General features: G+C 38.3%; 11 protein-coding genes across 11 annotated transcripts; all 11 read left to right on the top strand.

The window, feature by feature from the left end:
* Nucleotides 1-373: 373 nt before the first annotated feature.
* Nucleotides 374-2,695, top strand: LSM04_004318 (Rad4 beta-hairpin domain 3; the record flags this gene model as incomplete). The annotated part of the gene is made up of 1 exon (XM_067335384.1): nucleotides 374-2,695. One exon carries the CDS (start codon nucleotides 374-376, stop codon nucleotides 2,693-2,695), a length of 2,322 nt encoding a protein of 773 aa, XP_067195163.1.
* A 493-nt stretch (nucleotides 2,696-3,188) lies between these two features.
* On the top strand, nucleotides 3,189-3,569 carry LSM04_004468 (Replication factor A protein 3; the record flags this gene model as incomplete). Its single annotated transcript, XM_067335383.1, has 1 exon — nucleotides 3,189-3,569. The coding sequence occupies one exon, from the start codon at nucleotides 3,189-3,191 to the stop codon at nucleotides 3,567-3,569; it is 381 nt and encodes a 126-aa protein (XP_067195174.1).
* Nucleotides 3,570-4,155: 586 nt separating this feature from the next.
* On the top strand, nucleotides 4,156-6,006 carry LSM04_005456 (uncharacterized protein; the record flags this gene model as incomplete). Its single annotated transcript, XM_067335382.1, has 1 exon — nucleotides 4,156-6,006. The coding sequence occupies one exon, from the start codon at nucleotides 4,156-4,158 to the stop codon at nucleotides 6,004-6,006; it is 1,851 nt and encodes a 616-aa protein (XP_067195220.1).
* A 225-nt stretch (nucleotides 6,007-6,231) lies between these two features.
* LSM04_006868 (uncharacterized protein) lies at nucleotides 6,232-7,977 on the top strand (the record flags this gene model as incomplete). The annotated part of the gene is made up of 1 exon (XM_067335381.1): nucleotides 6,232-7,977. The coding sequence occupies one exon, from the start codon at nucleotides 6,232-6,234 to the stop codon at nucleotides 7,975-7,977; it is 1,746 nt and encodes a 581-aa protein (XP_067195318.1).
* Nucleotides 7,978-9,182: 1,205 nt separating this feature from the next.
* LSM04_001472 (CDC50/LEM3 family) lies at nucleotides 9,183-10,385 on the top strand (the record flags this gene model as incomplete). Its single annotated transcript, XM_067335379.1, has 1 exon — nucleotides 9,183-10,385. The coding sequence occupies one exon, from the start codon at nucleotides 9,183-9,185 to the stop codon at nucleotides 10,383-10,385; it is 1,203 nt and encodes a 400-aa protein (XP_067194995.1).
* Nucleotides 10,386-10,853: 468 nt separating this feature from the next.
* On the top strand, nucleotides 10,854-11,468 carry LSM04_001712 (uncharacterized protein; the record flags this gene model as incomplete). The annotated part of the gene is made up of 1 exon (XM_067335378.1): nucleotides 10,854-11,468. The coding sequence occupies one exon, from the start codon at nucleotides 10,854-10,856 to the stop codon at nucleotides 11,466-11,468; it is 615 nt and encodes a 204-aa protein (XP_067195009.1).
* A 268-nt stretch (nucleotides 11,469-11,736) lies between these two features.
* LSM04_006002 (DhaK domain) lies at nucleotides 11,737-13,476 on the top strand (the record flags this gene model as incomplete). The annotated part of the gene is made up of 1 exon (XM_067335377.1): nucleotides 11,737-13,476. The coding sequence occupies one exon, from the start codon at nucleotides 11,737-11,739 to the stop codon at nucleotides 13,474-13,476; it is 1,740 nt and encodes a 579-aa protein (XP_067195269.1).
* A 578-nt stretch (nucleotides 13,477-14,054) lies between these two features.
* On the top strand, nucleotides 14,055-15,620 carry LSM04_008422 (mRNA methyltransferase-like; the record flags this gene model as incomplete). Its single annotated transcript, XM_067335376.1, has 1 exon — nucleotides 14,055-15,620. One exon carries the CDS (start codon nucleotides 14,055-14,057, stop codon nucleotides 15,618-15,620), a length of 1,566 nt encoding a protein of 521 aa, XP_067195413.1.
* Nucleotides 15,621-16,147: 527 nt separating this feature from the next.
* LSM04_000665 (uncharacterized protein) lies at nucleotides 16,148-19,144 on the top strand (the record flags this gene model as incomplete). Its single annotated transcript, XM_067335375.1, has 1 exon — nucleotides 16,148-19,144. One exon carries the CDS (start codon nucleotides 16,148-16,150, stop codon nucleotides 19,142-19,144), a length of 2,997 nt encoding a protein of 998 aa, XP_067194951.1.
* Nucleotides 19,145-20,239: 1,095 nt separating this feature from the next.
* On the top strand, nucleotides 20,240-20,803 carry LSM04_003596 (uncharacterized protein; the record flags this gene model as incomplete). The annotated part of the gene is made up of 1 exon (XM_067335374.1): nucleotides 20,240-20,803. One exon carries the CDS (start codon nucleotides 20,240-20,242, stop codon nucleotides 20,801-20,803), a length of 564 nt encoding a protein of 187 aa, XP_067195120.1.
* A 415-nt stretch (nucleotides 20,804-21,218) lies between these two features.
* On the top strand, nucleotides 21,219-27,539 carry LSM04_003649 (protein of unknown function DUF2428; the record flags this gene model as incomplete). The annotated part of the gene is made up of 1 exon (XM_067335373.1): nucleotides 21,219-27,539. One exon carries the CDS (start codon nucleotides 21,219-21,221, stop codon nucleotides 27,537-27,539), a length of 6,321 nt encoding a protein of 2,106 aa, XP_067195128.1.
* Between the last annotated feature and the right edge of the window lie 239 nt (nucleotides 27,540-27,778).

Raw genomic sequence — 27,778 nt, 5'->3', positions numbered from 1 at the left:
TTTTCGAGCTTGTTTTTTTTTTTTTTGTTTTTGTTTTGTTTTTTCTTACCTTTGTTTTTCGTTCCTTTTCGTCTTCGAAATGTCAGTATCGTTTTTGAATTCTGCCTTCAATTTCACTCACTAATAAAATCACCTATGCACTCTTTTACCCGTACATTGCAGAATCTGAAATAATTACACAATCTTTACTCATTACTTTAATGAATGATTGCAATGATAACAACCAAGGAATAAAAAGGAAAAAGAAGAAGAAAAATGCATCTATTTCTAATCTCATCAATCATTCGCACTTTACTCGTTTTGTACATTTTTCTTTTTCTCTCTTCTCTTATTTTTGTATGTTTTTCTTTTTTCTCGACAATAATAGACGCTAATGGAGAAGCCACAACAAGGAGGTGTACGTGATGTAGCGGCTGCTGCTGCCGTTAATATTGATGGATATCTGCGTAATGCATCCAAGCGGGTTCGAGTTCCGAGTGCCGCGGGCGGAAGAGGCACACGTCGTAAATTGGCGATGGTGACAGCCGCACATGTGGAGCACACTTCAAATGAAACATCGCATGTGGATACCGTAAATGTGGATGATGAATGGGATGAAGTTATACTCCCAAATGCACCAATGACAGGAGTAAAAAAGGATGAAGAAAAGGCAAAGAAAGAGGAGGAGCAGGGATCTGCAACTGTGAAGACAGATGTTCGTTTACCACCGCCTATGGAGGGTACTGTTAAAGCAGAGGCAATACCGGCTGATTATAGTGATAATGATAATGATAATGTTGATCATATTGAACAAACCATGATGGAAGGTACTCGACCACCATTGGCAGATACACCATTGCGGCGATGGGGACAACATGATCCAGCGTATGAGCGAATGCTTGAACAACAACAATTACTTACCGCACAGAGACGTTCAGAACGTATTAGACGTGCAGCAGAAGGAATGTTTTTTCTTATTCTTGCTTTACAACGTGCTAAAATGATTGTTAAAGAGTCTCGTCACCCAAAGTTAGTGAGAGACTTATTACATTTGCGAATGAATAAAGGTGATATTGAAAAGGCGTATCCTTTGCTTCATGCAGTTCAACAAGCTAAAATAAATTATAAACGTGCTCTTGATCCTTTAGCGAAGAAACTTACCTTAACTCCTTGTTGGGTTACTACAAGTAAAGATACTGTTAATAATTATACTTCCGCTTCTATTGTAGCCATTTTGGATGGTATTAAATCAGTATTTTCTTTGAGTGATTCAGTTAATGCTGATGTTTTATCTAATTGGGCTGCTTCTATTGAAACCGGATATCTTTACAAACTATTGTTAAGCTTGCGTTCATCGCAGGTTTCATCTATTCCTAAAATTACACTGCCTCATTCACTCTATATGTGCATTATATTCATTGCACTTTCTACTGTTTCGGGTTTATCATCTCGATTGGTTATGGCAATGAGAAAAAATCGTGAGGGACAAGCTACAACTGTAGCTACCAGTAATAGTGGAGAAAATAGTATTAGTAGTGAAAACCCCAAGGAAATAATGATGATATTTCCACCACATAAGAAGAAACGTCAAAACTCTTCTTCTGTTGAGAATGAACCTCGTTCACAGAAATTACCGCCTTCGTGTTTTTGGGTAGAAGTGTGGTGCCCACAGCGAGAATCTTTTATCTCTGTTAATCCATGTGAGGGCTGTACAACATTATGGGGTTCCCCATACACGTTTTCAGTAAATGGAGATGTTATTATGGATGTAACGCCACGTTACTCTCTAAAGTATAGTAGTGCATTTTCTCATCGATGGGGTCGTTGTGATCAATTTCGTTTCTTTTGGAAACATTTAAAATGGGATGATAATCGAGAAGCCTCTGAAGTTATTCTAGATTCATTCCGTAAAGATATATCGAAAAGAATACAAGAACAATTAATCAGAGAACGTAAACAACTACATTCTCTTATGTACGCAGAAGAAATACCAAAAACAATTACATCACTGCAACGACATCCATTATTTGTTCTTGAAAATGAACTTGCTCGACATGAGGGGATATACCCTAAGGATAATACTAATATAGTTGGTAGTGTGAAGGGTCACACAGTATACAAACGATCAGCAATTGTAAATCTTAGAAGTAGGGATGGTTGGTTGCGAGTGGGACGATGTATAGTTAATGAGGAGGAGCCACCATATAAAGTAGTTCCTCCTCCATCTTCTCGTCCGTTTGCATCTCCATCTTCTTTCTTTGGTGTTTGGCAGACAAAACCATTTGAACCATCACCACTTCGAAGTGATGGAACACTTCCTTTACATGGAAAAACAAATTGGTATATTGTTTTGGATAAAACGGTTCCATCAGGTTTAGTACATATTCGTGAACCGAATATTGCTCGTGTTGCACGACGTGTTGGAGTTGAGTTTAGACTTGCTGTAATGGGTTTTAGGCGACGTCGTTTGAGTGAACGCCGATTTGCTCCATGGGAAACTGTAATTGATGGTATTGTTGTGAAGGAAAGAGATTCTGTTAATCTTATGCATGCCTATAATGATTGGAGGCAATTGACAGAGGAACAAGAGGCTGCAAAACGTCGACAACGATCACATCGCTGGTGGATGCATTTTGCCCAACTTATGTTGGCTATGCAACGTGTTCGTGAACAGTACTTGGAAGGTGCAATGCATGGTGCTTTTCCATCTCGCTAGGTTTTTTTTTCTTTATTATATTGCGGTAGTTTAACCTTTTTTTCTCCTTATTGTTTATATACTGCGTGATTTTTTTTTTCCCAGAAAAGATGGTATGAGTGGTGTGTTATTGAAAACCAATAGAATATTGTTTCTACGATATTGTATGAAAAATTTTTTAAAAGTGATTTATCTCGTTCTCTACTACTGACTAATAATACTCCTTTTACTTCCCCCTCCCCCTTCTTGTTTTTTACTTAGTTCAGTAAACCCATTTCTCAAGGGCCACTCTGCGTCCAAAGTGGATATACACATATAATCATACAACCATAGAAGAAAGTGAGAGAAGAAAACATCCATACAGTAGAAAAAAAAAAGAGAAAAAAAAAAGGAAGAGAAAAAAAGAGAGCTTAACACGACTGTATATCTTTTTTTCCTCCCAAATAAACAGAAGAACATAATAGACAATCCAACATAAAAGAAACAACTCCTTATTATTACATTATCATCTCTCATGCGAACCACACCTCATCTCGGCGGCGGGGCACGGCCGCAGACCAATCGACTCCCGCCCTTCACGGGCGTCTCCCCTCGAGTTTCGGCCCGCGGCGTGGCGGCTCACCGCGGCGAGTACGTGGCCCTCGTGATCAGACCCACCGCCCTCACCCCGCGGGGCTCACTGGAGGGCGTCTGCATCGCCACGGAGGAGCCGGTGGAGGTGATGGGCCTCCCAAACGGGGCGGAGGTGGCACAGGTGAATGAGATTGTGTGCTACGTTAACCCCAGCAACGGCGAGCTGGAGTACTATCAGCACGGCACGTACAATGATGAATATGATGTGGAGACATACCGAAAACTGTTGGAATTGTTTCCGAAGTTTCCAGAACTTTTTTGAATGAGACTTGGTGGCAGAGATAATAGATACAGGAGGAGGGGGTAGGAAACGATACCAAAATACCTCAAATAATTTACACAGAGTCAGAAAGAAAAAAAAAGAAAAAAGTTGAAGAATGAAAAATGAAGGAGAGAAACAACGCATTGTTACTTTCTTTGTGTTTTTTTTTTTTTGTTTGTGCGTAAGAAAATGAGAAGTTTTTTTCCTTTTTTACTTCAATGCCCTGGTTGCATTCGAGTAAGGATGTGATGCAGAGGAAAGCAGTAAAAGGGTTACCACAGAGGAACTCTTGTGCCAGTGTCTGTTAACTTCTTCCTGTGAAAATTCTCTTTATATTTCCCTCTTATTTTTTCTTTATACGTCTTTGTGTTTTATTATTATTATTATTATTATTATTTAAAAGTGAAATCATGTTTATGCTAGGTATTTTTCTTTCCTTTTTGATTGTTTTTTCTTTCTGTGTGTGCGTGTGCACCGTTTTTCTTGTGCACAGTAGTATTGCCTATGCTTTTCCGTGATTACTAGTCTAAAGATACACAGGACTCTGGCTGTTTTTTTTTTTTTTTGAAACTATTTTGTGAAAGTGATGTTGCCTCTTGAAGCGTATTCGTTCGGCACCGATAAAGATCCGTATGAACAGACTCGAACCCTCTGGAAGTTGCTCGATCAGCAACAAAAGAAGTGTAACAGCAACACCACAGGATCCTCTGATGTGCGACCTATTCCTTTAGAATTACTAAAACATTGGAAACAATATTTTGTATTTTGTCGTTCCACCGTTTCTCACATATTTTACTGGCGGGAGGTATTCTCGTATCTTGGTGATTTACCAGAGACAGTAAAATCATCCACTCTGTGCAGACGAGATGATGGTAACTCAGAATCAATGGTATTAAGAGAACGGGGTTCAACAAAGGGTCAAGAGAATTGTAGTGATGATGGTGATACTGTTGCTGAGAGTTCTTGCAATAATGAAGGTGTTGGTAAAATCTTTTCACCAAAATCAAAGAGTAGGCTGGATTCAGTCACGTTATTGAAACAAGAACTTATCAGGGATTGTGAGAAACGACTAGGCAGTTTCCCATCTTATTTGCATCAACAACGTCTTTTCCATTGGACAAAGATGTTAATTCAGTGTATTACTTGGCGTCTTTCATATACCTCAAAGAAAGGAACACCGATTCCATCGGAAGAGTTGATGCTTTATCGTCTGGTTTTTGTTGCTAGAGCTAAAGAGGTTATTGGTATGAGCCTTTATTTATCCCCTCTACTTGCTCTTGTGGAGAAAGAGGAAAATAAAAGGTTGACTCTTTCCACTACAAAGACTCCAGAAAAGGGTAACAAGAAAGAAGAAGGAGTAGAAAAAGATTTGCTTGGTATTTCTAATTCTGAGAATGCTATACTGACATTAACACTCACGATGGCGTTTGCTTCTCTACGTCTTGTATCCACCATTCCTTTATCAAAGTGTATTCCCGCATTAGCTGCACGTAGTATGGAGACCGTATGGATAGACATGTTACAAAGTACTTCACGTTTTTTGACCGGGGGAGACTTGGCAGAAAAAGTGCGTGATCGATTGATAGTTTCTTTGAATCCACCTAGTAGAACGGACCCTATGCCATTAGCTATATTAAAGTGGGGGATTGATTTAGATTCTAAGGGACACTCAGATATATTAGGACCATTATTTGGGGATTATGTTTATCGAAGAGAACACGACCAGGTGAATCCCCTGGTTACTCTACCAAATATCATGGTTTCTCCTCTTAAAAATGCCACGGAAAATCATTTGCTTCTCGTAACACGAGTCCTGGAAACAGTTGGGTATGTAATGTTAACTAAAATACGTTGCTTTTGCTTGGAGAAATGCTATTATGTTCTCCCTTTTCTTGCTGATTTCATGACTATATCAACAGATCTAAAAAGTGTACGGCAAGTGTCGGTGTCTCTTCACGCAACCTCACCTTTAACAGGGACATCTCTCCCAAGAGAAGAATCAAAGACTGACGTAATAGATGAATTACTCAGGGGTCTCACAGAAAGTATAATTGAGTTATACAAAGTGAATGTGAGAAAATATCTAGGTAAATATGCTGCTTTGACATCGAATAATTGTCTCAGAATAGGTGAGGGGGAAAGGAAAGTAACTATTTCTGAGGGTGTATTTGCTGTGCTCCAAAATGTAGTAGAGCCGAGTTTTGAGGTGGTTTTACAGCTGTTAGACAAGGACCTTTCTCCTGAAGGGGGAGAAAAGTTTGCTAATTTCGTAATTCGCATGTTGAGGGCAATCCTTAACAATGAAATGAATAATATAGAGAAACCCCTAAAGAGTGGTTCTGCCGCTGGGACACAGTGTCGTGTTGATCGAACCCATTTAATAAATTACATAGATATTCATCCTGTTACTTTACACTTTCGTAATCTCTGCTCGTGATCTGTATATCTGTAAATATATATATATATATATATATATATATATATATATTGGTTGTATACATTTATTCCTTTTTTTCGCAGTGGAAATACGTTTTTTATACACGTCTCGCTGTGTTGTTACCTTTCCACTACACTATTTTATCCTTTTTATTTTTATTTGTTTATTGTTTATTATCTCTTTTTCTCTTTTTGTGTTTCTATTCTTTTTATTTCCAGGAAAAAAATGTTGCGGATTTGTCTGCGGCGCTTGTGCGGTATGAAATTGTTTAATGCCGGTAATAATGCTGATCTTGGAAGCATGACAAGTTCAACACCGTGTGAGGAAAAAGCCTCGCTTGAGTGGCAAATTCAGCCATTTGTTCCAATGACGTTTACTGCTCTAACGCAGATTAGTCGTAGTGTCGATGTTGATTTAATGGAGAAAGTTGCCGAAGCTGGTGGTCTCAGAACTGTTCTTGTTAGTCACCCAGAATTGTTTAGCGTTGCAAAGGTGGGAAGCGTTTATGTAGCACGTCGTCTTAAAAAAGGAAGAAATGAGCATAAATCTTTTCTCAAGAACAATATGAAACAAAAGCAAAAAAATAATGAAAATGGGAATTGCGATAATCATGGGAAAACGATTTCAAGGGCTCGAAATCCTCCATTAGAGGTAGTTTGTTTGTTTCCCACTTTTTTTGTTCCAGTTGATGCTTTGGTAACATATGTGCGTGAAATAAAAATTTCGGGTTCTGAAGAAAAGAAACCTTATACTAGTTGGATTTCTATGATGGAGGGGTCTGAATCTCCGGAAGAATTTGTTAGAAAAAAAATGAAACAATACGAAGAATTTATTGATATTGTATCAGTAAATGATACTAGTTACAGTAATGGTAGTGACGGTGATAAGATTGTGCGTCATTGCTTTGTACGTCTTCGGTTACCACTTGTAGAATTTGCCAAACGGTGTGAAGAGGCATTAGAAAAAGAAGAAGATGGTACATGTAGTGATGAATTGCGCATTAATCGTATGATGAAGTTGTATGAAGTGCCGGAATATGAGCAGTATCGTGCAGCTCGTTTAATCAGTGTTGTGGAAGAGTTTGTGCCTATTTCTCAGGAGATGCAAAAAGAAGCGTTAATGTTACTTACTGAGGGTCGATCTTTGATTCACGTATTTGTTTCAGCACCACACCTTTTTGAAGTACGTGATGCACCAGAGTTATCTGTACGCTTTCTTCTAGATCCACAGTATAAACCATCTATTACGTATGGAAAGGATGAGATTTTGCAGAAGCTTGAAGAATTGAAAGAAGGTTTGATTAAAAAAGGATTACGAATGCCCATTGATCGTAGAAAGAAACGCATGCTTCATAGACAATTACAGTTTTTAACTAAACCAACTCCATACTTGGATGAAGGGGTTTTGGCTCACACCATAGTAGATCTCTTGCCATTGGATGGCCCTGTTTCTATTGCTAACCTAATGGCACAACTTCCTAGAGAATGTCTTAATTGTATGCCACCTGCTTTACAGCGTTTTTTTATGCGTTATCCACATTTATTTCGTGTGATTGATGGAGAAAGAGAGATGGTGTTGCAGCGGGCAGATATTCCTGCACCTGAGCAGCGGAATATTTCGAGTATTCAATCAGATGAAATACTTCTTGTACTGTATAATGCCTACCCAAGGCGAAGGCATCCGAATTGTGGTACATGTCTACAACGCTGTGCTCATAATATGCCAGTACGGGTTCGTGTGCGCTTACGTCAATTGGATTTTTTAGAAGATGTTCTTCGCAAGCATCCCGATATGGTGGAAGTGCTTGGTGTTGATGAGGAACTGCTGAAACACTCTTCCAATCAGCAAAAGTTACAGATGTTTCATGTTTTTCGTTTTGTTGGTAGTCTACAGCAAGATCTAGTCAAACGATATGAGGCGTTGTGTGCGAAGCTAGGCGTAGACCCAGAGACAACTACACAATTAATTTGAGAAATGAATGAAATACTTTTGAGAGAAAATGTCCTGATTTCTTGCTCTCTTGCTCCCTTTCTCTCACTCCCACGAAAAGTTATATATAGATTTTGAGTAGGTACGTTTATGTTGAATTCCACTGTTTATCTGTGTGCTTTTTTTTTTCAGTGTTTTTGTGTCCTGTTTCTCTTTCTCTTTTTATTTTCTTTTGTTTCCTTTAACCTTGAGAAATTAGTATTTCACACTAGCAATGAGGTATTTTCCTTTCCATTCCATTTCTTTCCCTTGCTTTCCCTCCTTTAAACTCGTATTCTACAAAAGCGCTACGATGAAAAAACGAATAAATTCATATCTTTAACAGGAGATCATTTCATGACTTGATAGTGTTCGAAAATCATGCGAGCGATTACTGATGCACAATATCCACCCCTTTTCCTTTCTTTCTTCATAAAACATTTCCCTCCTTTTTTTTGCTGTTTATTGTACTTATTATTATTAACGTTCTACTGTATAAAGCCTTCGAAAGAGTCATTCCCCGTCGTTTCCTACAGGACGGTGTAATGTAGTTCCGGTGGCGAGATTGAGCACTTGTGACGGCATTCTCTATCATTTCTATGGTACATGAGAGGAGTATACGTGCGGTGTTTGCTCTCCTTGTTTGCTCTTTTTTTTTATTTTACTTTATATATAAGTATGGCTCTCTGTGATGATAGAACAATTTGCACGTCAGTTTGAGAATTGAAAGATGAGATAATTCAATTGCTTCAGCTACTCAGTAGCTTCACTGACTATGGGACACAAGGAAAAAAGTATTTTTCCCTCTACTCTTACTTATAGCACTAACTGCCTTTCCCCAGGGTATCTCCGATGAAATCTTCCATTCGCTTCCATTGTCCAAGCAGAGGGTTTCTCTAAACGTATCGGTGTGTAAGTGTGTATGTGTGTTGTGGTATACAGCTGTGATATTTAAATAATCTTTGTATACTTTGGACTCTGTGTAATTCTTATTTTGTGTCTTTGCGCTCTTTCTTTTTTTGTTGTTTTGTTTTTTTTATTACTTTTATGTTAGGAAAGGTTTTTTGTGTTCTTGTTTGTTTGTTTTTCGATTCTGGTCGTGGGCTTAGTTGACAGAGTTGTTTTTAAAAAAGTACTGCTCACCCAACAGCAGTAGAGACTCCAAGAAGACGAAAAGAAAAAGATAGCAATTTATTAATTGTACTCTAATGCCAGAGGCCTCACGAAATACGATGGATTTGTTAAGACAACAACGGCTACCTGCCTGGCAACCTATACTTACACCCCCATTTGTTGCGTTGGGATTTTTAATTGTGAGTATTATCTTTATCCCACTTGGTAGTATGATTGCAGTATCTAACAAATATGCAATGGAAGTTACTATTCGATACGATGATATTCAACATTGTACTGTGACGCATAACACTGGCGATTTCACTTATGAAGGTAATAATATGACCTACAAAACAGGATGTTTGACTGAAGTTAATTTTGAAATAAAAAAGACACTAAAGGCTCCTATATATCTTTATTATGGTCTAACCAATTTTTATCAAAATCACAGACGGTATTCAAACTCAAGAAGTGATGCACAACTAGCTGGAGCTAATGTACGGGATATTCCTGATGCATCACCTCTTGTTAAACCAGGTGAGATCACTGGTACCACAGGTACTCCTATCACTTTTGAGGGAAACTCACGTTTACATTATAAGGATTTTGTTTACGTCCCAGCTGGTCTTATTGCATGGTCAATGTTTAATGATACTTTTACTCTTTACAAAAAAAAGGATTCAACTGAAGAGAAACCAGAATTGGAGCTTATATGTAATGGAACAGATTTTTCAAAACGAAATAATGAACCTCTTGGTTCTTCTATTTCTAAAAATTATTGTTCTAAAAAAGGTATTGCATGGGAAACTGACGTTAAAGAGAGATTTAAACCACCAGATTTGGAAGCTTTTCATCTTTTGTGGACTGCCGAACGAGATTTATACACTGAAGGACAATCTTCTGCTCTTTTATCAAATGATTCATTTTTTAATAAGGGATGGTACGCGAATGAACTCGGTCACGCTATTCCCGTTACAACAGATGAGGATTTAATGGTATGGATGCGTACTGCATCACTTCCACATTTTCGAAAACTTCATCGTATAATTCATAAAGATTTAACCCCTGGAAAATATGTGATGAAGGTTGGTGAACATTTTGATATTTCATCATTTGGTGGAACAAAATCTTTTTCGTTGGCTACACTTTCTTGGCTCGGAGGAAAGAATACAAATCTTGCCATTATGTACTTTACAGTGGGAGGAATTGCTGCCCTATTTGCTATAATACTCTTGGTGGCTTACCGAGTAAATGGGGATCGTGCATCAAAGGCTATTGAAGAATTAGTTCAAAAATAAGCCGTTTGTCGGTGTTAAGAACAAAGAGAAAAAATTTGAGTGTAAAATGTTTATTTTGTGTTATCATATGTGCTTTGTTTTTCGTTTTTTTTTTTTTCGATTTTCTCTTTCTCTACTTCCCTTATATATAATCATATATCCATTAGCTATATCTAATATAGTATATCTGGGTCTGTATTGCTGATTTTTTTTGTTCAACTTTTTTCCCTTTGGTGTTGGTCGTAGACTACAGGGTTGGGTATACTTTCACTCCTGACACAACCGATAACATGATGCTTCTGAAATGAGAATTTTATCTACCGATATTGTAGTTTCTTTCTTTTTTACCTTTTTGTTCTTTTTTTTTTTCCTTCTTTCGTTGCTACTATTTTGCACTGCACACAATGTGAAAATAAGACACTACCATTAAGAAAGAAGATTAAATATTTTAATTGTATCACAAAGTCTCTCTTTCTTTTTTCGGTAGTGATGGAGTTGGACGTGGTGGACGAGAATGAAGTGTATGTTCGTGCAGTCCAAGAAGCAAAATGGGATATTTTAAAAGGTACAGATGTAAAAGCGGATTGGCAGCAAATCCAAAATAGAAATCCATTTTTTCATGATGTGGTTGCAGATGCGAGTCGGCAGGCCCGGCAATTGGCTTCTGTAATGGCTGCTACAGAGTTTTTTATTAAACAGATGTTATGTTGTTGTGAGAACAGCTGGGTTTCTACTAGGGTTGATGATGATAAGAAACTTAAGCAATGGCAAAGTTCCCTTGCGGTATTTTTATCATTGTATGCATCATCTCCTGTTCCAACACAAGCCCGATGGGAGGCGACTGTACGGGAGTACAACAGTAATAATGATGCGAAAAATGAACGGGATTGTGAGTCCCGTGGGGTCAACATTAGTGAGGAGGATGATGATGATGGTTCATTTGTAGAAAATAACCTGAAAGATCTTATTAGTCAATGTGTTGCTGCTAGCCGAGTTTGGTGTCGTCAGCTTCAAAATGGAGGAAAAAATGAGCTTGCAAAGAAGTTACGCCGTGCTGTGTCGATCATGAATGCCTTTGTAGAACCAAAGACGTTGGAGTGGTAAGTTGTATTTAACCACATTCCCTCGGGTGAACGTTTAAGAAATCTAAAAAACAAAGAAAAAGAAACCCAATAAAATAAAATAAAGTTAAAAGCTACTTTTAGTTTACTAGTAATTCTATGTGACCTCTGTGAAACCATATGCGCTTTCTTTTTTTTTTTTTTGGCGTTATTTGACTTTGTTTTTGGTCTCACAAGTTAACCACTTTTTTTTTGTTATCTTTCTGCATCAAATTGGCTAAGTCAGTAGTGTATCTCGCTCTTAATAAACAATGACAATCACAAAGTTTATTGATGACGCAGATACCGCTGTTGATACGGCCATTAAAGCACTATGCATGTCAAAGCCACAATTACAAGTGATTGAGAACACACATGTAGTAGTTAATAGTCAACTTGACCCCAAAAAAGTTCTTGTTGTTTGTGGAGGTGGTGCTGGACATGAACCATCTCATGTTGGATATGTTGCTGATGGATGGTTAAGCGCTGCAGTCTCTGGGGGCGTATTTGCATCACCTCCCTCTGCACACGTACGTGCTGCCATTGATTACCTGTACGAAAAACAAGGTCCTAATGGACCTGGTATTCTTATTGTTGTGAAAAATTACTTTGGTGATATATTAAATTTTGAATTTGCTGTCCAGGAGGCGAGGGGTCGAGGTATCTCTGTTGCGATGGCTCTCTCCGCCGATGATGCTTGTTTTGGTATTGACGATATCACTAAACGCCGCGGTATTGCTGGAACAGTGTTGCTGAATAAATTACTTTGCACTGCTGCTCAGCGGGGTGAAAGTTTGTCGGCCCTGCAAGAACTCGCCGGCCGCATCTCGGCTGGTATGCGTTCTATTGGGGCTTCACTCTCTTCCTGTGCGTTGCCAGGTGCGGGTCCAACTAGTACAGTTCCAGTGGGAAGTGTGGAAGTAGGACTTGGTATCCATGGCGAACAGGGGCTTTATCAGCAGCCCTTCAAAGGAGCAAAGGAGCTGGTCACTCATTTGCTAGATATTCTTTTGGGATTTGGAGATGATAAGGGGAGTTGGAAGGGTGCAGAGGTGGCACTGGTGGTGAATAACTTGGGATCTACTACAGATATTGAAATGGGCATACTTGCCCATCATGCTTTACTGTACCTTTCAGAGGCTGGTGTTAATGTGGTTGGGGTATCGGTGGGACGCTATATGACGGCACTGGAGATGCATGGATTTTCTCTTACTGTTTTACGTTTTTCAAATCATGATGATATTATGTTTTTATTTGGTGAAAGTCAGTCCAGCCTTATGCCTTTTAACATTCCAAAACTAACAGTTACCTATGTTCCTGGGCCTCCTACTGCATTACAAATTGCCCAAAAGGAGGCAAAACACACTCCGCACTCTGGTGGACTCATGAGTCAGGTGACTGAAGTCATTTTTCACTCTTTGAAAGAATCAGAGGATTATCTTAATAGTCTTGATGCCGCAGTGGGAGATGGTGATCTTGGGAGTGGAATAAAACGTGCCGCTATCAAAGTAATTGAACTGTTGCCGTATCTCCCTTGGGAAACAGATATCAACAAGACTTTTCTCTTACTTGCCCAGGCGGTAGCAGATGCCTGTGGTGGTACCTCGGGACCACTTTGTGGTGCATTTCTGCTTGGTGTCCGTACTGCCGCTTGTGAGGCAATGGAACAAGGTGAAGTTCACGCAGTGGAACTCATTCGAAAAGGACTGATAGGCGGTAGTGCGGGTGTTCAAAGTTTGGGACGTGCCAAGAAAGGGGATCGTACTATGGTTGATGTGCTGGAGGAAATTAATACGAGCCCTGCAGTAATTGCTGCGGTTTATTTGCAAGATCTTGCTCTTGCGTGTGTGGAAGCGGCGAAAAAGGGAGCAGCTGCTACGGCGATGTTACCAGCAAAGTATGGAAGAAGTCGTTATATGCAAGGAAAAGAAATAGGACGACAGGACCCTGGTGCTGAACTTGTTGTACAGTGGGTTGAGTCCGCCGCCAAATTTTTACTTTCCAAAAAATAACTAGTAAAACGACAAGAGAAAAAAAAGACGAAAATATGAGAAAGGGAAGTAAGGAAGGGGGATGGATTTTATAATTTCTTTCTCCCTCACATATATATGTTTTTTATTTTCACTAAGAAATGTTTGTGGAAAAAGCAAAAAAAAAGACGGAGTAATTAAAAAAAAACGTCTGGTATCGTTTTTTTTTTTTCTTATCTTTTGTTGGGCTTTAATGTGTGGGATTTTTTTAATTTATTTCTCTTCTGCAGAAGGTGGGATGAGGTATAGATGTTCTTTGAGAGAGATGGATCAGAGAAATCATGGAAGAAACCCCTATAATGTAGTAATATGGGATTACATAGGTGAACCTATGCTTTATCTTTACTGATATTGACCGTGGTGCCAGATTTATTTTTTTGTTTTTTCCTCTATGAAGATGTTCTTTTTTTTTACGCTTTTTTTAGTTTATTTTATAAACAAGAAAAAAGAAAACATTTTCCTGTTTTTCTTTTTATATTCTGCCAAATATATATTCTTCTTCATTTTTTCATTTTTTTTTTTTTTTGTCATATGTATGTTTTAATAAGTGCAGGACATTAATGTACGGTGGTCTTTTCAAAAAAAGACCCAGGGATAGTGATGCAACTAATAATAAAGAAGCAAAGGTAGATGGATTATCTACAGCATCTGCATCCCGCACAGTGTATCACTATCCTTCTTCTCTTCCATTCCCTTGTGTAATGGATGCTAAGTTTCCTGCAGAGAGTTACCGTTCACGAAGTCAAGAGGTGAAAACGGCAATTCATTGGGGTCAACGAAAGCTTCTATTATCAGAGATACAACTCTTGTCGTTATATGCTTCTCCTAATAGATCCTATCATATTGTATACGCTGGTTCAGCTCCTGGAACTCATCTTGGTTTCCTTGATGAACTTTTTCAGTGTAGACATACATGGGAACTTATAGATCCTGGTAAGTTTGATCGTCCAGTACTAGAAACACGAAAAAATTTTTCTCTTCGTAATGAATTCTTTACAAATGCTACTGCCTATGGTATTAATGCTCGTCGTCTTTTGGAGGTTTTACCTGGTTTAGGATCAGTTTACCGTGAAGTTGCTGTTGATGGTGTGGAATCAGCCAAAAATGAAATTCAGATAAAACTTCAAAATATTGTTGGAACTCTTGATGTTGCCCGTGGTACAGAGGATATTCCATCCATGTATGAACCTAAATTAAATATTCCTATTGGTTTTGAATTACTTTCTTACGTTGGTATGGAACGCAATAAACCACTCTTCTTCGTATCTGATATTCGTTCAGGAAGTGTAAACCTTCCTAATTTTGAGGATCATGTAGCAGAGAATATGCGGGCACAGGAATGTTGGTGTCAAATACTACAGGGAGAGTATAGTATGCTCAAATTTCGTTTACCCTACACACATAAAAACATAGGATTAGGTGAAAAGAGACGTAGGGTGATATCTAATCTAATTGGACCAGATGGTACGGTGAAATATCTTCGTGGAGATATTCTACTCCCTATTTGGACACGTCCAACAAGTACAGAAGGACGATTGGTAGTCCCTCGTGGAGCTGGTCAAATTTCATATAATGTGGCCCATGTGGAAAATCAATTTTTCTTTTTTAATACACATGTACGAGAGGAAGTGCATTTTAATCATCTTCTTCTACCAGATGAAGACTTGGATCATCATTATGATGCAGCGGCTGAAGTAAATTGTCTGCTTACGTATTTAAAGTTTTTACACCCTAATTTAAAGGATGCATCCATTGGCGTTTTACGGAGTGAAATAAAACGGCTATCAGCATCTATTACAGCGCATTTACGAGTTACTTTTCAAGATGTTATTCGTCGTCGAGAAGCACTGGTGTTGAAACAAGCGAGTTGTGGACAATTCGAGGAAGATGGCGATGAAAGCGATAATGAAGGAACGGATGAGACTCCGCAGAATGGTACTAATGTACAACCAAAACAACAAGAGGAACAAGAAGACAAACAAATATCATGGGTAGCTGTTGCAAAGAAGATGTTAGTGGCAGCAACGCGTGAACGGGCGCGTGTACTTTGGAAGAGTAATGTTAACGAAACCGAAACGGATACACCTAGTGGTTTTTGGGTGACGACAACAATGAAACAAATATAGGGAGAATGAGGGATGAAGAGAGAGAGAGAGGGAGCGAGAGCGGACATTCTTGTCATTACCACTTGTTATATGATAATAAAAACTGAGGAGAAGCAAATGTGAAGAGTAAAAAAAAAAAGAGATAAATACATTTTATCTTTTTTTTCGTGAAGATGTGGTAGTCCTTCCTTTATTAGGTGTTGTTATTTATTTATTTGTTTCCTTTCTGTTTCTATTTTTTTATTTTTCGTGTTTTCCACATCTTTTCTCTTTCGGCACCACTGTTGTTATTGTAAATAACGCGAACGGTAAATAAAATAATAACAGTTCAACACGTAAAAAAGTTTTAAAAGAAGTTGGTTAAGCCACTCACTTGGGTTGCGAAGGAACAAATCCAACCCACTTACAAACATACACAATACACGCACTACCCAAAAAGGAAAAGGAAGAAAAAGAAAAAAAAGAGACAGGAAAAACACACGATACAAGTAAATATATAAAAATATTTATTTATATTTATATCTACCTTAGAGAACAGACAACAAATCATGGCAACTGCTCTCCGCCTTGGTCGAAAAGGTGGAAAAGTCAGCTCATCTCCTGCTGTTGCTCCACAGGTAGTTTCACCAGGAAGTGCTGTTTCTCCTGCCTCGCTGCAAACACCAGGGGAAAATACTACAATTATAAGTGATCCTAATGCAGCTCATCCATTTGATCCTGATCACCTGCTGGGTAATGTGAAAAAGTCTACAACGAGTGAAACCAATGTTCTTCAATTTGACGTAGATGCTATTCAACACATATGTAAGGGGGTAATTGTGGGGAGGATGAAACAAGTACGAACAACAACTCGTCAGCCGCAGGCGAGGAAAACTGAAGTTATGGGAAAGTTAAAAAATGCCCTTATGGCGCAAACAACAGGCCCAATATTACCAAAACGTGCTTTGGGAATGGATAAATTTATTGACCACAATATTGTGGTGGCACGCAAATCACAGGAAGCGCTTATTTTAGCTGTTGCTCTTTCTACAATGACAAGGGAATCAAAAGTGCTTGTAGTAGTGCCAAAATATTTTGAAGTCAACCCTGTTAAAACGTACCTGAATTCTTTAGAAGTTGCAGGTAAAAAAGCAGTGGTAGGGGAATTTTGTGGTCAAACATTTGAAGGAATTGCATCAACACCTTTATGGGTTACAAGTGCAGAAATGGCACTTTTATATTTGACAAAGTTGCATAATATTGCACCTTTTACTCACGTGGTTGTGCCTGGATTAACTAATACCACTCCACTACTTTCTTGTTTCGTGAGAGCGCTCGGAAAATGGATGTTAAATAATAACAGTTGTTCTCAGTCAGCACGACTTGTCTTAACTCCAGAACGAACTAATCATAGCGAAATAGAAAAAATGTTTGAAGGACTAAAAATAGCTTTTCTTGTCAATGAAGTTTTACAAGCAACTGAATTTTCATACGGTGAGACATGTGCTTTGGTTGGAAAAGAAATGATGGAAATAGAAAAAGATTCTACTGGTAATTTTCCTGGACCTACAAAAAGACTGATTGACTACGTAGCCCAAGTTGCAGCAGAAGTAGTGGGAGAAATTATTAGAGAAAGTACTGAACCTCAAGTAATTGTAATATTTACAGCTGAAGCACGTGAAGCTCTTACCGCATTACAGAATATGCATCTTGAAAGTTGTGCTGTATATTCTGGTCTTAAAAGCACTGAAGAAACAACCGACACAAGACATCGAGTGTATGTATTAAATCATGTGCGTCACATTCTGGATGCGGATATTGAATATACTATGGTACTTGATATGGGTACTATTCGTAGAGCAACGGTGCAACATAAGTCTGAAAGTTTCATGGCTTCCAGCACAACCGAATGGATGACAAGGACAGAACGAGCTGAACGTTTATCTTTACTTGATGGAAAAGAAGAAAACTGCTATTTTACTTTATATCCAGATGCTGTTGCTGCAGCATTTCGAGAAAATGTTAATTCTACACCTGATTTATTTAGTGTAGAAGATGCATTTCTTCAATGTGCACGACTTAATCTTGCTATGAATGAGGTAATTTCTTATCTTCCACATATTTCACCTGATACAGTAGAGCAAGTTATGCATAATCTTGCTGAAAAGTGTATGATTGCCCATGCACAGAATCTTGCCATAACTTTTATGGGTGAAATGGCAGCTAGATTACCTGTGGAATTGGATATTGCCTCTTTTATTATTGGTGGTTGTAATGTGGGTCTTGGTGAAGCAGCTTTAGCTATTGGTAGCGTAGCAGCATTACCTTTTCGATCTACTACACCATTAACATATGACAGCAATCGATGGAATGAATGTACTATGCAGAGTCGAGAGAAATATGGGGATGGTATTGCTCGTCATAGTGATCTTCTTGCTGATACTTTGGTATTTATCGAATGGTTAAAGTTACGTGCCCGTGGAGAGTCTACTTCTGCATTTTTGGATGAAATTCTTGTTCAAGAATTTAAATTTACTAAAATAGAAGGACTAATGAATTATATGAGAGAACAATTAACCAATTATCTTCACCTGGATCGCTTTAATACATTGGCATCTCTGGAAAATGTAACCATATCAGTAAAAGAAAATACAACTATTTTCTTGTTACTAGAATCTGTTGCATTAGCACGACGTGCAGCTTTTATTCGAGATGCTGGACACTTAAATGAAAAGGATCGTTATGCTTCTATGGCATTTGTTCGTACTTCAAAGCGTTTGGTATCACATACGTTTATTCCATCATCTATAAAATGGGATACTGGACGAACATTAATTCCTGTTATTCTTAAAAACAGCACTACCATTCTTGCTGGACTCTTTTCACTTGTTCATACACCATACTTTTTCGCTTCATTATTACTACTTTACCCACAAGTAGAGTATTCCTCTCCTTTTGCTACAGAAAAGGGAAATAATGTGTATTTTGGTGTGTTATGTAATCAACAGATGAAACGTTTTACAGTTCCTATTGAAGAAGCCGTACAAATTCTTGATTTTAGAGAGAAGGTAAATATAGCACTTGGTTGTATGCAAGCCCTTCGTACACTTCCTCATCCTGTTTCTCGAACAAAATTTGCACTCCTTCTAAAAGAACGCGATCGTTTATTTGATCTAGATCGATTACAAAAAGATATTCGTCGTCAACTCCTTGAACTCGTAACGGAACTTACCGTGATGGAGCATCAGGGGAGTTTTGAAACCTTTGACACCCACTGCATCGCACCAAAGGAGTTGTTCCCCATTTCGGAAGTACCGGCGATGGACGTGGCGATGCTTCGCCGCTTTGCAGATCAAACGCTGTGGGATCAACCACAACTCCCCCACACCGCCCATACACCAGCTTCAATGGAAATAGGGGGAGCTGGTGTTACAACTCCGATGGATGTAGTTATGCCTGCGGCGCCTGCGTGTGTGTATGAGGATGATGATGATGATGTGGAGATTATTCAGGAGTCGTACTTTATGCAACATGGTCCACTCATTGAGAGTGATGATGAGGATTAAAAAAAGAAATAGAAAAAAAGGAAAGGAAATGGAATTGTGTGAATCCAAATGAGGGAATGGAAGAGAAAATCAAGGAGGAAAGAAGAAGAGAAAGGAAGTAGTGGTGTGGTGGGGTGAGTGGATGGAGAGAAGAATTGCAAGTGAAGGGATGAATGGAGTACCGAACGGATAAAAAAAATATATGGATAGAGAAGAACAAAAAAAAAAAATCCACCAGTAACACACAGTGTACATGAGAAATATATATACGTGGGGATTCTCTAATGAAGTGGATACAAAGCAAAACAACAACAAAAAGTAAGGAATACCGTTGTATCCTCACTTGTCGCATCCTGCCAAAAAATGACAGGAAGAATAGAAATGGGAAAGTTTATCACCACCATCTCTTTTTTTTTTTAATGGGGATTGTAAGAAGATGGATGGATGAAAGTGGATATTATTTCTTTTCTTATTTTATCTACTTCAAATTGAAAGAAAGCAAAAAAAACAGGAAAAAAATGCACCAAATAAATAGTTATTTTTTGTGTATACCATGAGTTTGTAGTTGGTGTTTTTGTAAACAACTCGGTTTCTCTTTCGATTTTGTCTCTTTTTTTTTATCCCATTTTTGGGAATTAAGGAAACAAAAAAAGAAGTGACAAAGAAACAAAGATGAGCAAACAATGACGAAATATGGCGCAATTATGAATACCTCTGTGGTTTTGTGTGTATGATTTTTTACTTTCCTCTCTTTCCAAACTTGAAGAATACCCCATTTCCTTCTTTTTCTTTCCTTCTATTTTTTTTTTTTTCTCTCTCATGTTCGTGATGTTCTTATTACACAAGAGATTATTTTTCTCTGACTCATTATATAGTGCCGTGGATGATGGTATGATTTTCTCTTGTTGTTCTTATGACTTGTGTTTTTTTTCTTTTTTACCCTCTTTCCCTTTTTCTTTTATAACTAAATCCCGCTCTCTTCCTTCATTTTCTCTTCCTCCCTATGATTGAATGTATCTATCTTTGACTCTTTTCTCTATATATATCTCACTCTTAATAGTCCCTACTTCTCCTACTCCTCTTTGAATGCGGCGGGTGCTGTAGAGTCCTCCATCCATGCAGCCCCCAGACGACACAGCCATCGACGCCCTCATTCACGCCGAGGACGAACGACTGCGGCGATTTCAACTTTTCCACCAAACAAAAGAGGAGCGGCGGCGGGTTTACGGGGCCATTCCGTCTAATCCACCGCCGCCCGCCCCGCCGCCCGCCAACCGCCCAACACTCACCGGCAACGAAGAGGGAAGACTCACACCCGACACTGAAGAGACACTCGTCTGTGAGTACAGGGATCGGAGTGGGACGAACAGAAATAGTAATAGCAATAATAACAAGGCGGGGGCAATAGGGATGCGGCATAGGACACCACCACCGAACTACACTGGGCCAATGTTAACACTGACAACAGACGGACCATATACGCGGTATGAAGTGTTGGCGGCACGTCCACCGCCACGGCCACACTATGATGAAAATAAACCGAAATTAAAGCCTCGTAGTTCTCACTACCCACGTCCAGTGGAATTTGTACTTCAGGAAGATGATGAAATGAAGAAGAAACCCCAACCAGGTGAATCACTACGTCGGTGGAAATATAATATGGGGTTAACTGATGATTGAATTCATTATTAACAATGCAGATATATCTTGTGCTTGAAAATGTGTGAGGTGTTGTTTTATGTATAGATTTTGTACTTTTTTTGTGTAGAGTGTCATCTTTTATGAACATTGCATAGCATTCTGTAATATGATAATGATGTTGTTGTTTCCCTTGATTCCTTTCTACATGTTGAGAGTTTTGTTCTTTCCTCCCTTATTTGTAGTGGAAAAAGAGGAAGAGGGAGTGAGTGAATGATATAAGTTTGCTACATAAATTATTTTGTGAAATATATATATATTGTTGTAGTTATTGTTGTTGATGTTTTGTTTTACTTTCCTTAGTTTCTGTCAAATCATCTATAATCCTTTTTTTCTTTAATTATTATTTTTTTTTCTCGGCATCAAGAGAAATAGAAAAGCAAAGAGAAAAATCGCTATGAGTGAGTACAGCACCTCAAAGCGAGTGCAACAGCACCGACCTGATTCAGCAGCAGATATTATTATTCCTAATGCTCTGCTTGCACAACTAACAGCTGGTGCTCCCGTTATTCGTGAGGCAGCAGTGGCTGCTGCAATTGAATCTCCCAAAGCCATTAATATTGTTTGTCGAGAAGTAGACCATATGCTTAATGCGACAACACCAGAGCAACGGGTACGAAATGTTTCTCAGATAACAGGCGCCTTACGAGAAGCGACATTTATGGATAAACGAGATTCAGAGGCCTGTAGAGTTTTTCTTCATGTACTGGCGAAACACTTTATACTTCCACTTATGCTTAGTTGTGCCGTACGTTATCTTCATCGTGCTCTTGCAACACTTATTCGAACTGTGTATATAAAGGATGATATACTTGAATCACAATTTCGTGAAGCCTTTATTAATACTCATATTAGTTGTTGGAATTCCGATACGTTAAAGCGACCTACTATACTTGGTGATCACTCTGAAACTTTAATGGGTGATGCGGAAAAAATTCTTCAATTAAAGGATGCCGTAATGAGTTGGGTAAATTGTATTGATAGTACAAGTGTTGTGGCATTACCTATTTTTCCTTCTGTGTTTGCCGATACATTTTTCGATATTTTTCCTCTTCTTGGTGACAGTCTGCAGTGGATGGTAACAAATGCCCACATGGGATCTCGTCAAGCTGAAGTGATAGAAATAGGAGATATGGATAATGGTAATAACAATAGTACATTATTAGGAGAAGATTTGGCGTATGTACGTTATGGTATTCGTGTGGTTACAACCTATATACATAAATTTTTGTATCTTTTTGAAAATATCTGGAATAGTGAGAATACAGAAAATATAAATATTATTCAAGGAGATTTAACTCGACTTCTCTCACCCGCTTTAGATATGCTTTCATCATCATTGTTTCCAAAAGATGTTCTCAATGGAGCTGGATTACTTGTATCTTCACTTATTACCTTACGTACATGTTCTCCATGGTTATTACTTGAGGTTTGTAAACAATGTGGTACAACTGAAATGCGTACATCTACAGTGAAGAATGTGGATTCCGTGTCTTCTCAAACGCGATTGGAAGTAGAAAAGAGTAAGAATGAAAGAGTAAAAGAGTTGGTACAACTTTTATGCTCTAGTAATCCAAAGTGTATACTTACAGAACATCCTGAAACACTCATGATACTAAAAAGCATTTTTTCTGCTTTTACAAATAATGGTAGATTTGCATTAATGAAAGGATTACTTGCCCATTTATCTACTCCTATTCATGGAAATGTGGAATCTCTTGGTGTTCTGCTTAAACCAATTATTCCTTTAACAGATGATGTTAACTCTTTTCCCTCTAAGGCCATAGTAGCTGTGCATGATATTATAATGCCAGCAGTAGAAGCATACTGTTCAGCTCTTCAATCACCTGATACGAGATTTATGGCTATTCAAACTATTGATAGTGTAGTACGTCATATCGGATCTGTTCTTTCTTGTATTGCCGATATTTTAGAAGTACCATCTAATGAAAATATGAATAATATTACGAAAACTAAAGTGGCAAAGAGAGGTTTACAACGGGCAGGTGGTAAAGATCCATTACTTGAATCTCAGAGAAGAGAACTTATTGAGTTGTGTATAAAGACACCAAAACTTACTCGTACATTAAATCAAGCAACAGAAGTTATAATGGGTATGTGGGATGATAACACACAACAGGTTGCAGGTCCGTTATATGACACATATAATGAAATACTTGCTGTACATTGTATATTAAAACGTTGTAGTGTTTTAACAGTTTCAACTTGTATAGAAAATAATAATATAAATGAAGAAATATTAGATACTGCTGAAACTGTACAAAGTATTCTTTCAATACCTGATGAAAGACGTGGAAAGTACCACGCATTATTAGGTCTTATAAGTGTTGTACCAATGATTCAATTTATCTCTGAATTGAGAAAATATTATTCATATGAAAATGGAACTATAACTGATATTCAGGCTCTTTGTTGTTTTAGTAAATTACTTATCTCTGGTGCGGGAAATCATAAAATTGGAAATATAGCTGGAGATGTATTTGCCAAAATGGCTGGTCGTATTCTAAAATTAAATAACAACAATGTACATGATAATGATTTTTTTATAAAAGGTATTATTAAACCTTTAGTAGAATCTCTTCTTATCCCTGGTTACGCATCCTTCTTTCATTTGAATGAGGCTGCAGAGGTTTCACATATTGTAACACATATTATTTCTCCATGTCTTAAGAGTGAAGAAATTTATTTACCAACTTTACTTTCACAATTGGGAAATATGTTAAGCGGTGAAAAGAATTCTTCTCGTGTAAATCAAAGTGTGGTGGAAATTATTCATCGAGCCCGTTTAGTAGGAAGAGATGTTTCAACCTATATTCATCCAAACAGTCAATCATTTAAGGCGGTATTGGCAAGTCTTCAAGCACAGGAAAGTGAACTACGATTTACAGCATTAGGTCTTTGTGTGTTAAGTACTAAAAAATCAGAATCTGTAGAGTTATGGCAATGTTGTATGGTGGAATGGTATTTAAGCACGAATATGCATTACGGTGGAGATTCTGCAGCTTTACGTAATTTATTAGAATTATATAAGAAATGGACACGACGATTTGTAGATAGTTATGTGAAACAAGAAACCAGACAACGAAAAGGTTTAGAAGAATTTGAAAAAGCTGAATCGTATAAACAACTTGTGATTAATCACTGTGTACGAACTGTACGTTGTATTATTCCACAAATTGGTGAAAACGCCAAGTGGAGCCGTCATTTATCTCTTGAACGTCGTGTGGCGGCGATGTCGGTATATACATGTCTTATCCGAAGTGTACTAGAGTTTCTTTCACCAATTCATTTAAAGAATATGAATTTAACAAGAGAACTATTTCCATCCGTACTTGTTGAAGGATTACTCGAATGCCTATCGGAAGGATGGGAAAAGGCACGTACAAGTGCTTATAGTATTCTTCTTCTTTACTGTGAATATGCACCAGAGACGGTGTTTGCCAGTGAATATCTCGGTGATGTAGAAACTGCAAATACGGCCAAGAGAGAATTATTACGAGCACAGACTTTTCGAAAAGCTGAAGGGGAAGTACTTCGTTATGTTTTGGCTTCTTACTTTAGACCAGTTGCAAGAGAAGCTGCCATTTCAGATCCATTACAGGAATCAAAGAGAAGAGTGGAATTTTTAGAACGTGAGATTGCAATAGTGCAGGAAAAATTTATACAACTTCAATCCTTAGGTGTAAAGGGTGCGTATGAATATATTCAGGAACATCCTTTGCATGGTTCATTATCCCTCTGTTCTGCATTATTATCAAATGCATGGGAAGTTAAACATGATACAGAATTTTTCTATGAAGTATGTAATAAACTTCTTATATGTTCTCGTGAAGCATTACAAACATGTTCACTTCTTGTTGGAGGCGAGTCCAGTAGTTCAGGTGATGGAAATGAGGCGGATGTGGATTGTCGTGGACATATCTTTGATAGAGACGGTTCATGTACGGAAAAAACTATGCGTACAGTTGTGAATAACACATGGCTTAGTATTCGCACCAGTGCCGCTGCGGTTGTTCGTATTATGAAACTCGTCTCCGTCGATCACCTCGCCTTTCCTATTGTTCGTTCTGTCTGTTATGTACTGATGGAATCCCTCCTTCGCACTAAACACAATGGTGTGATGCGGGCGGTACGACAAGCCCTTAAAACGATTTCCGCCGCTCTTCTCCGTTCACGTACGGCGGTGTTTTATGCACTTCCGGCGGAAATGTTGGATTTCCTGCTTGGCCCCGACGGTGTGACGTCTCGCAGTGTGGCCCGCATGTTGAGACGCAGTCAAGGATTGCCACATGCCTTATTAGCATTACTAGAGGCGGAGGATCCTACAGTGCCGGTGGTGTTGTTTGCAAAGGCTATGCGGGCATTACTGCGAGTGGCAGAGGGAACCGATATAAACTGTATACATAATAATAATAATAATAATAATAATAATAATAATAATAATAATACAGGAAATGTGGGGGAGGCGGAGGCGGTGTCAGATAGTCAACGTTCGAATGCATTAAATGTGTTGAAATTTATATTTGAAAATAAAATCTTTGCCTCACGTTCCGTCGCAAGTTTAGAAGAGGCATTTTGGATTGCTACAAGAGGCTTTGATGATGAAAGTTGGGGTATACGTAATAGTTCACTAATGTTATTCTCTGCCGTACTTCCACGCTTTGTTGGAGAACACCCTTCAACAGGTGGTGTAGGTATAAATACATCACTGCATGATATCGCCGTACGTGCTCCTAGAGGTGTTGCATTTACGTATGATGTACTTGTAAAAAGCTGTGCAAATCCAGTTCCTAGTCTTGGTGTGTTTCCATTATTACAAATGCTTTCCATGTTAAGTCCAGATCCACCACATCTTATAACGAAAGCAACTGGTAAAGTAATGACAGATACCGAAAATAATATAGATGCAGATTCTTCTCGTATTATTCGTGCTGTTGTACGATGTGGTTCTTCGAGAAATTTAATGATTCGTGCAGCCAGTGCCGTAGCGCTTTCTTCACTTGTTCCTCCTTCTCATCTTGAGAGTATGATGATGGAATTTTTTTCCACTATCTCTAATGTGAAAAGTGATGCTAATGCCGTTCATGGTGCATTACTTCATATGCAGCAGTTTCATACATTTTATGTTGGTACACTACGTCGTAATATGAGGGCAAAAATTATGAGTAGTAACGCAACAACTACTGTAGCAAAACTTATTAGTAAACTCACTATTCAAGGTCTTACTTCTCTTTCTGTTAACTCAAAACTACATCATGTTTCAGTAAAATGTCCTACTATTGCAGCTACCTTTTTAAGTTTAGCATGTGATATACTTTATTTTTACAATCAACGTTTTGGAAATTGTGGAGAAAATTCTCTGTGTTTGGAGTTAATACGTTTTGGTGTTGGAGTCTTGTATGAGTTGTCGTGTGTTCCTACGGAGTTGTTTAATCTCTCTCGTGGTGATCATACATTGGTAGAACGAAATGCTGCCCTCTTTGCTCTTCTTAGTGTTGGGTTTCTTGCCCAGAAGAGAGAAGAAACAACAGCAACAACAACAACAACACTATTAACTGAGGAAAATGTTTCTATGTGGGAGTCTCTCTCTTGTATTTTTAAAGGAATGAAGGGTGATTCACTCATCTCGTATTTTATGGATCATTTAAGTTATTACACTACAGAGAAGCGATGGAAACGGGAGACAGCACAAAATATCCTGCAATTCTTTAAAGCACAAGTTCATTATGATCCTACACATGCAGCATTACTTATGTTAACAAAAGAATTATCAGTAAATACTTCTCATCAACAATTACCTTGTACAGGTGTATTCCACATGAAAGCTCATTTGGAATTTCTTGTTATGCTTGGTGTGGATACACATCTTGAGACGGGTGAACTTAAATCACTCTGTGATACAGTGGAGTCTCTTCTGCTTCAGCGAATGGACCCTCAAGCAAATAATCCACTGCGTAATACAGAAGTTCAATCTTGGGCTGTACGATTTCTTGCTCGCTGTTGCGTTAGACGTGGTACTTGTAGTGAAGACTTTTTGCGAGTTCTATCGCATCATTCATCTCCTGTTTTTAATGTTCAGAATCGCGCAGCCGTTGTGGCTGCTTTGAATGATGGACTCTTATCAATTCATGGTAATACGAATTCTAACTCCATGAATCACCACTGTGTATTTCTATTAATTCTTTTACGTCTTCTTTTTGATGACGCCCATGATGTCCGTACGGATGCTTGTCGTGTGGTATCTACACTTACTTCACCAGTGCCGTGTGTGTACGATCACAGTACATGTGTTTTCTCGCTTGTGTATCAACTTAGAGAGTACAGTAAAGGTGGTGTGTTGGGCTATGAAGTGGTACGGCAATACTTGATGGGTGATGATGACGTGCCAGACGAAGAAACCGATGATAAGAATGATGGCGATGAGGAGGTCTGCGAAGAGGAGGAAGAAGATGTGTTGTTTGAGAAGGAGGCGGATAACATGTTCGCAGAAGAGTCTATGCTGGAATATCTAGTGGGAGTTATCATGCGGGGTACAATAAATAATAATAATAATGATAATAATAATAATAATAGTGGTAATGGTACTAGTATGTGTAGTGGTCCTACGTTTGCGGTGTGGGATGAGTTGATTGAGATGACGGAGAAGAGGGGTAGTGCTGCATTATTGTACGCTACACTGTTTGATAAGACAGCCTAAGGTAACCGATTGAAAAAGAAAGAAAGTAAGAAAAACAGGTGATAAACGAAATAATCAAAATAATAATTATAATCATAATAATGATTTCGGATAACAGAAGACATTACGAAAGAAACGCGAGCGTCGTTCTCTTTAGTTTTTTTTGTTTGTGTTTTGCATGTAGTGGCTGTGGTGGGCTGAAATGGGATTTTCTCAACAAAAAGGGATACTGGATAATGATAGTAATAATAATAATAATA

The sequence above is a fragment of the Trypanosoma melophagium genome (genome assembly GCF_022059095.1).
Source record: "Trypanosoma melophagium isolate St. Kilda chromosome Unknown ctg1segment0, whole genome shotgun sequence".
NCBI classification, from domain to species: Eukaryota; Euglenozoa; class Kinetoplastea; order Trypanosomatida; family Trypanosomatidae; genus Trypanosoma; species Trypanosoma melophagium.
The sequence above is the reverse complement of the archived record's forward strand: the minus strand, read 5'-3'. Positions and strand labels throughout refer to the sequence as shown.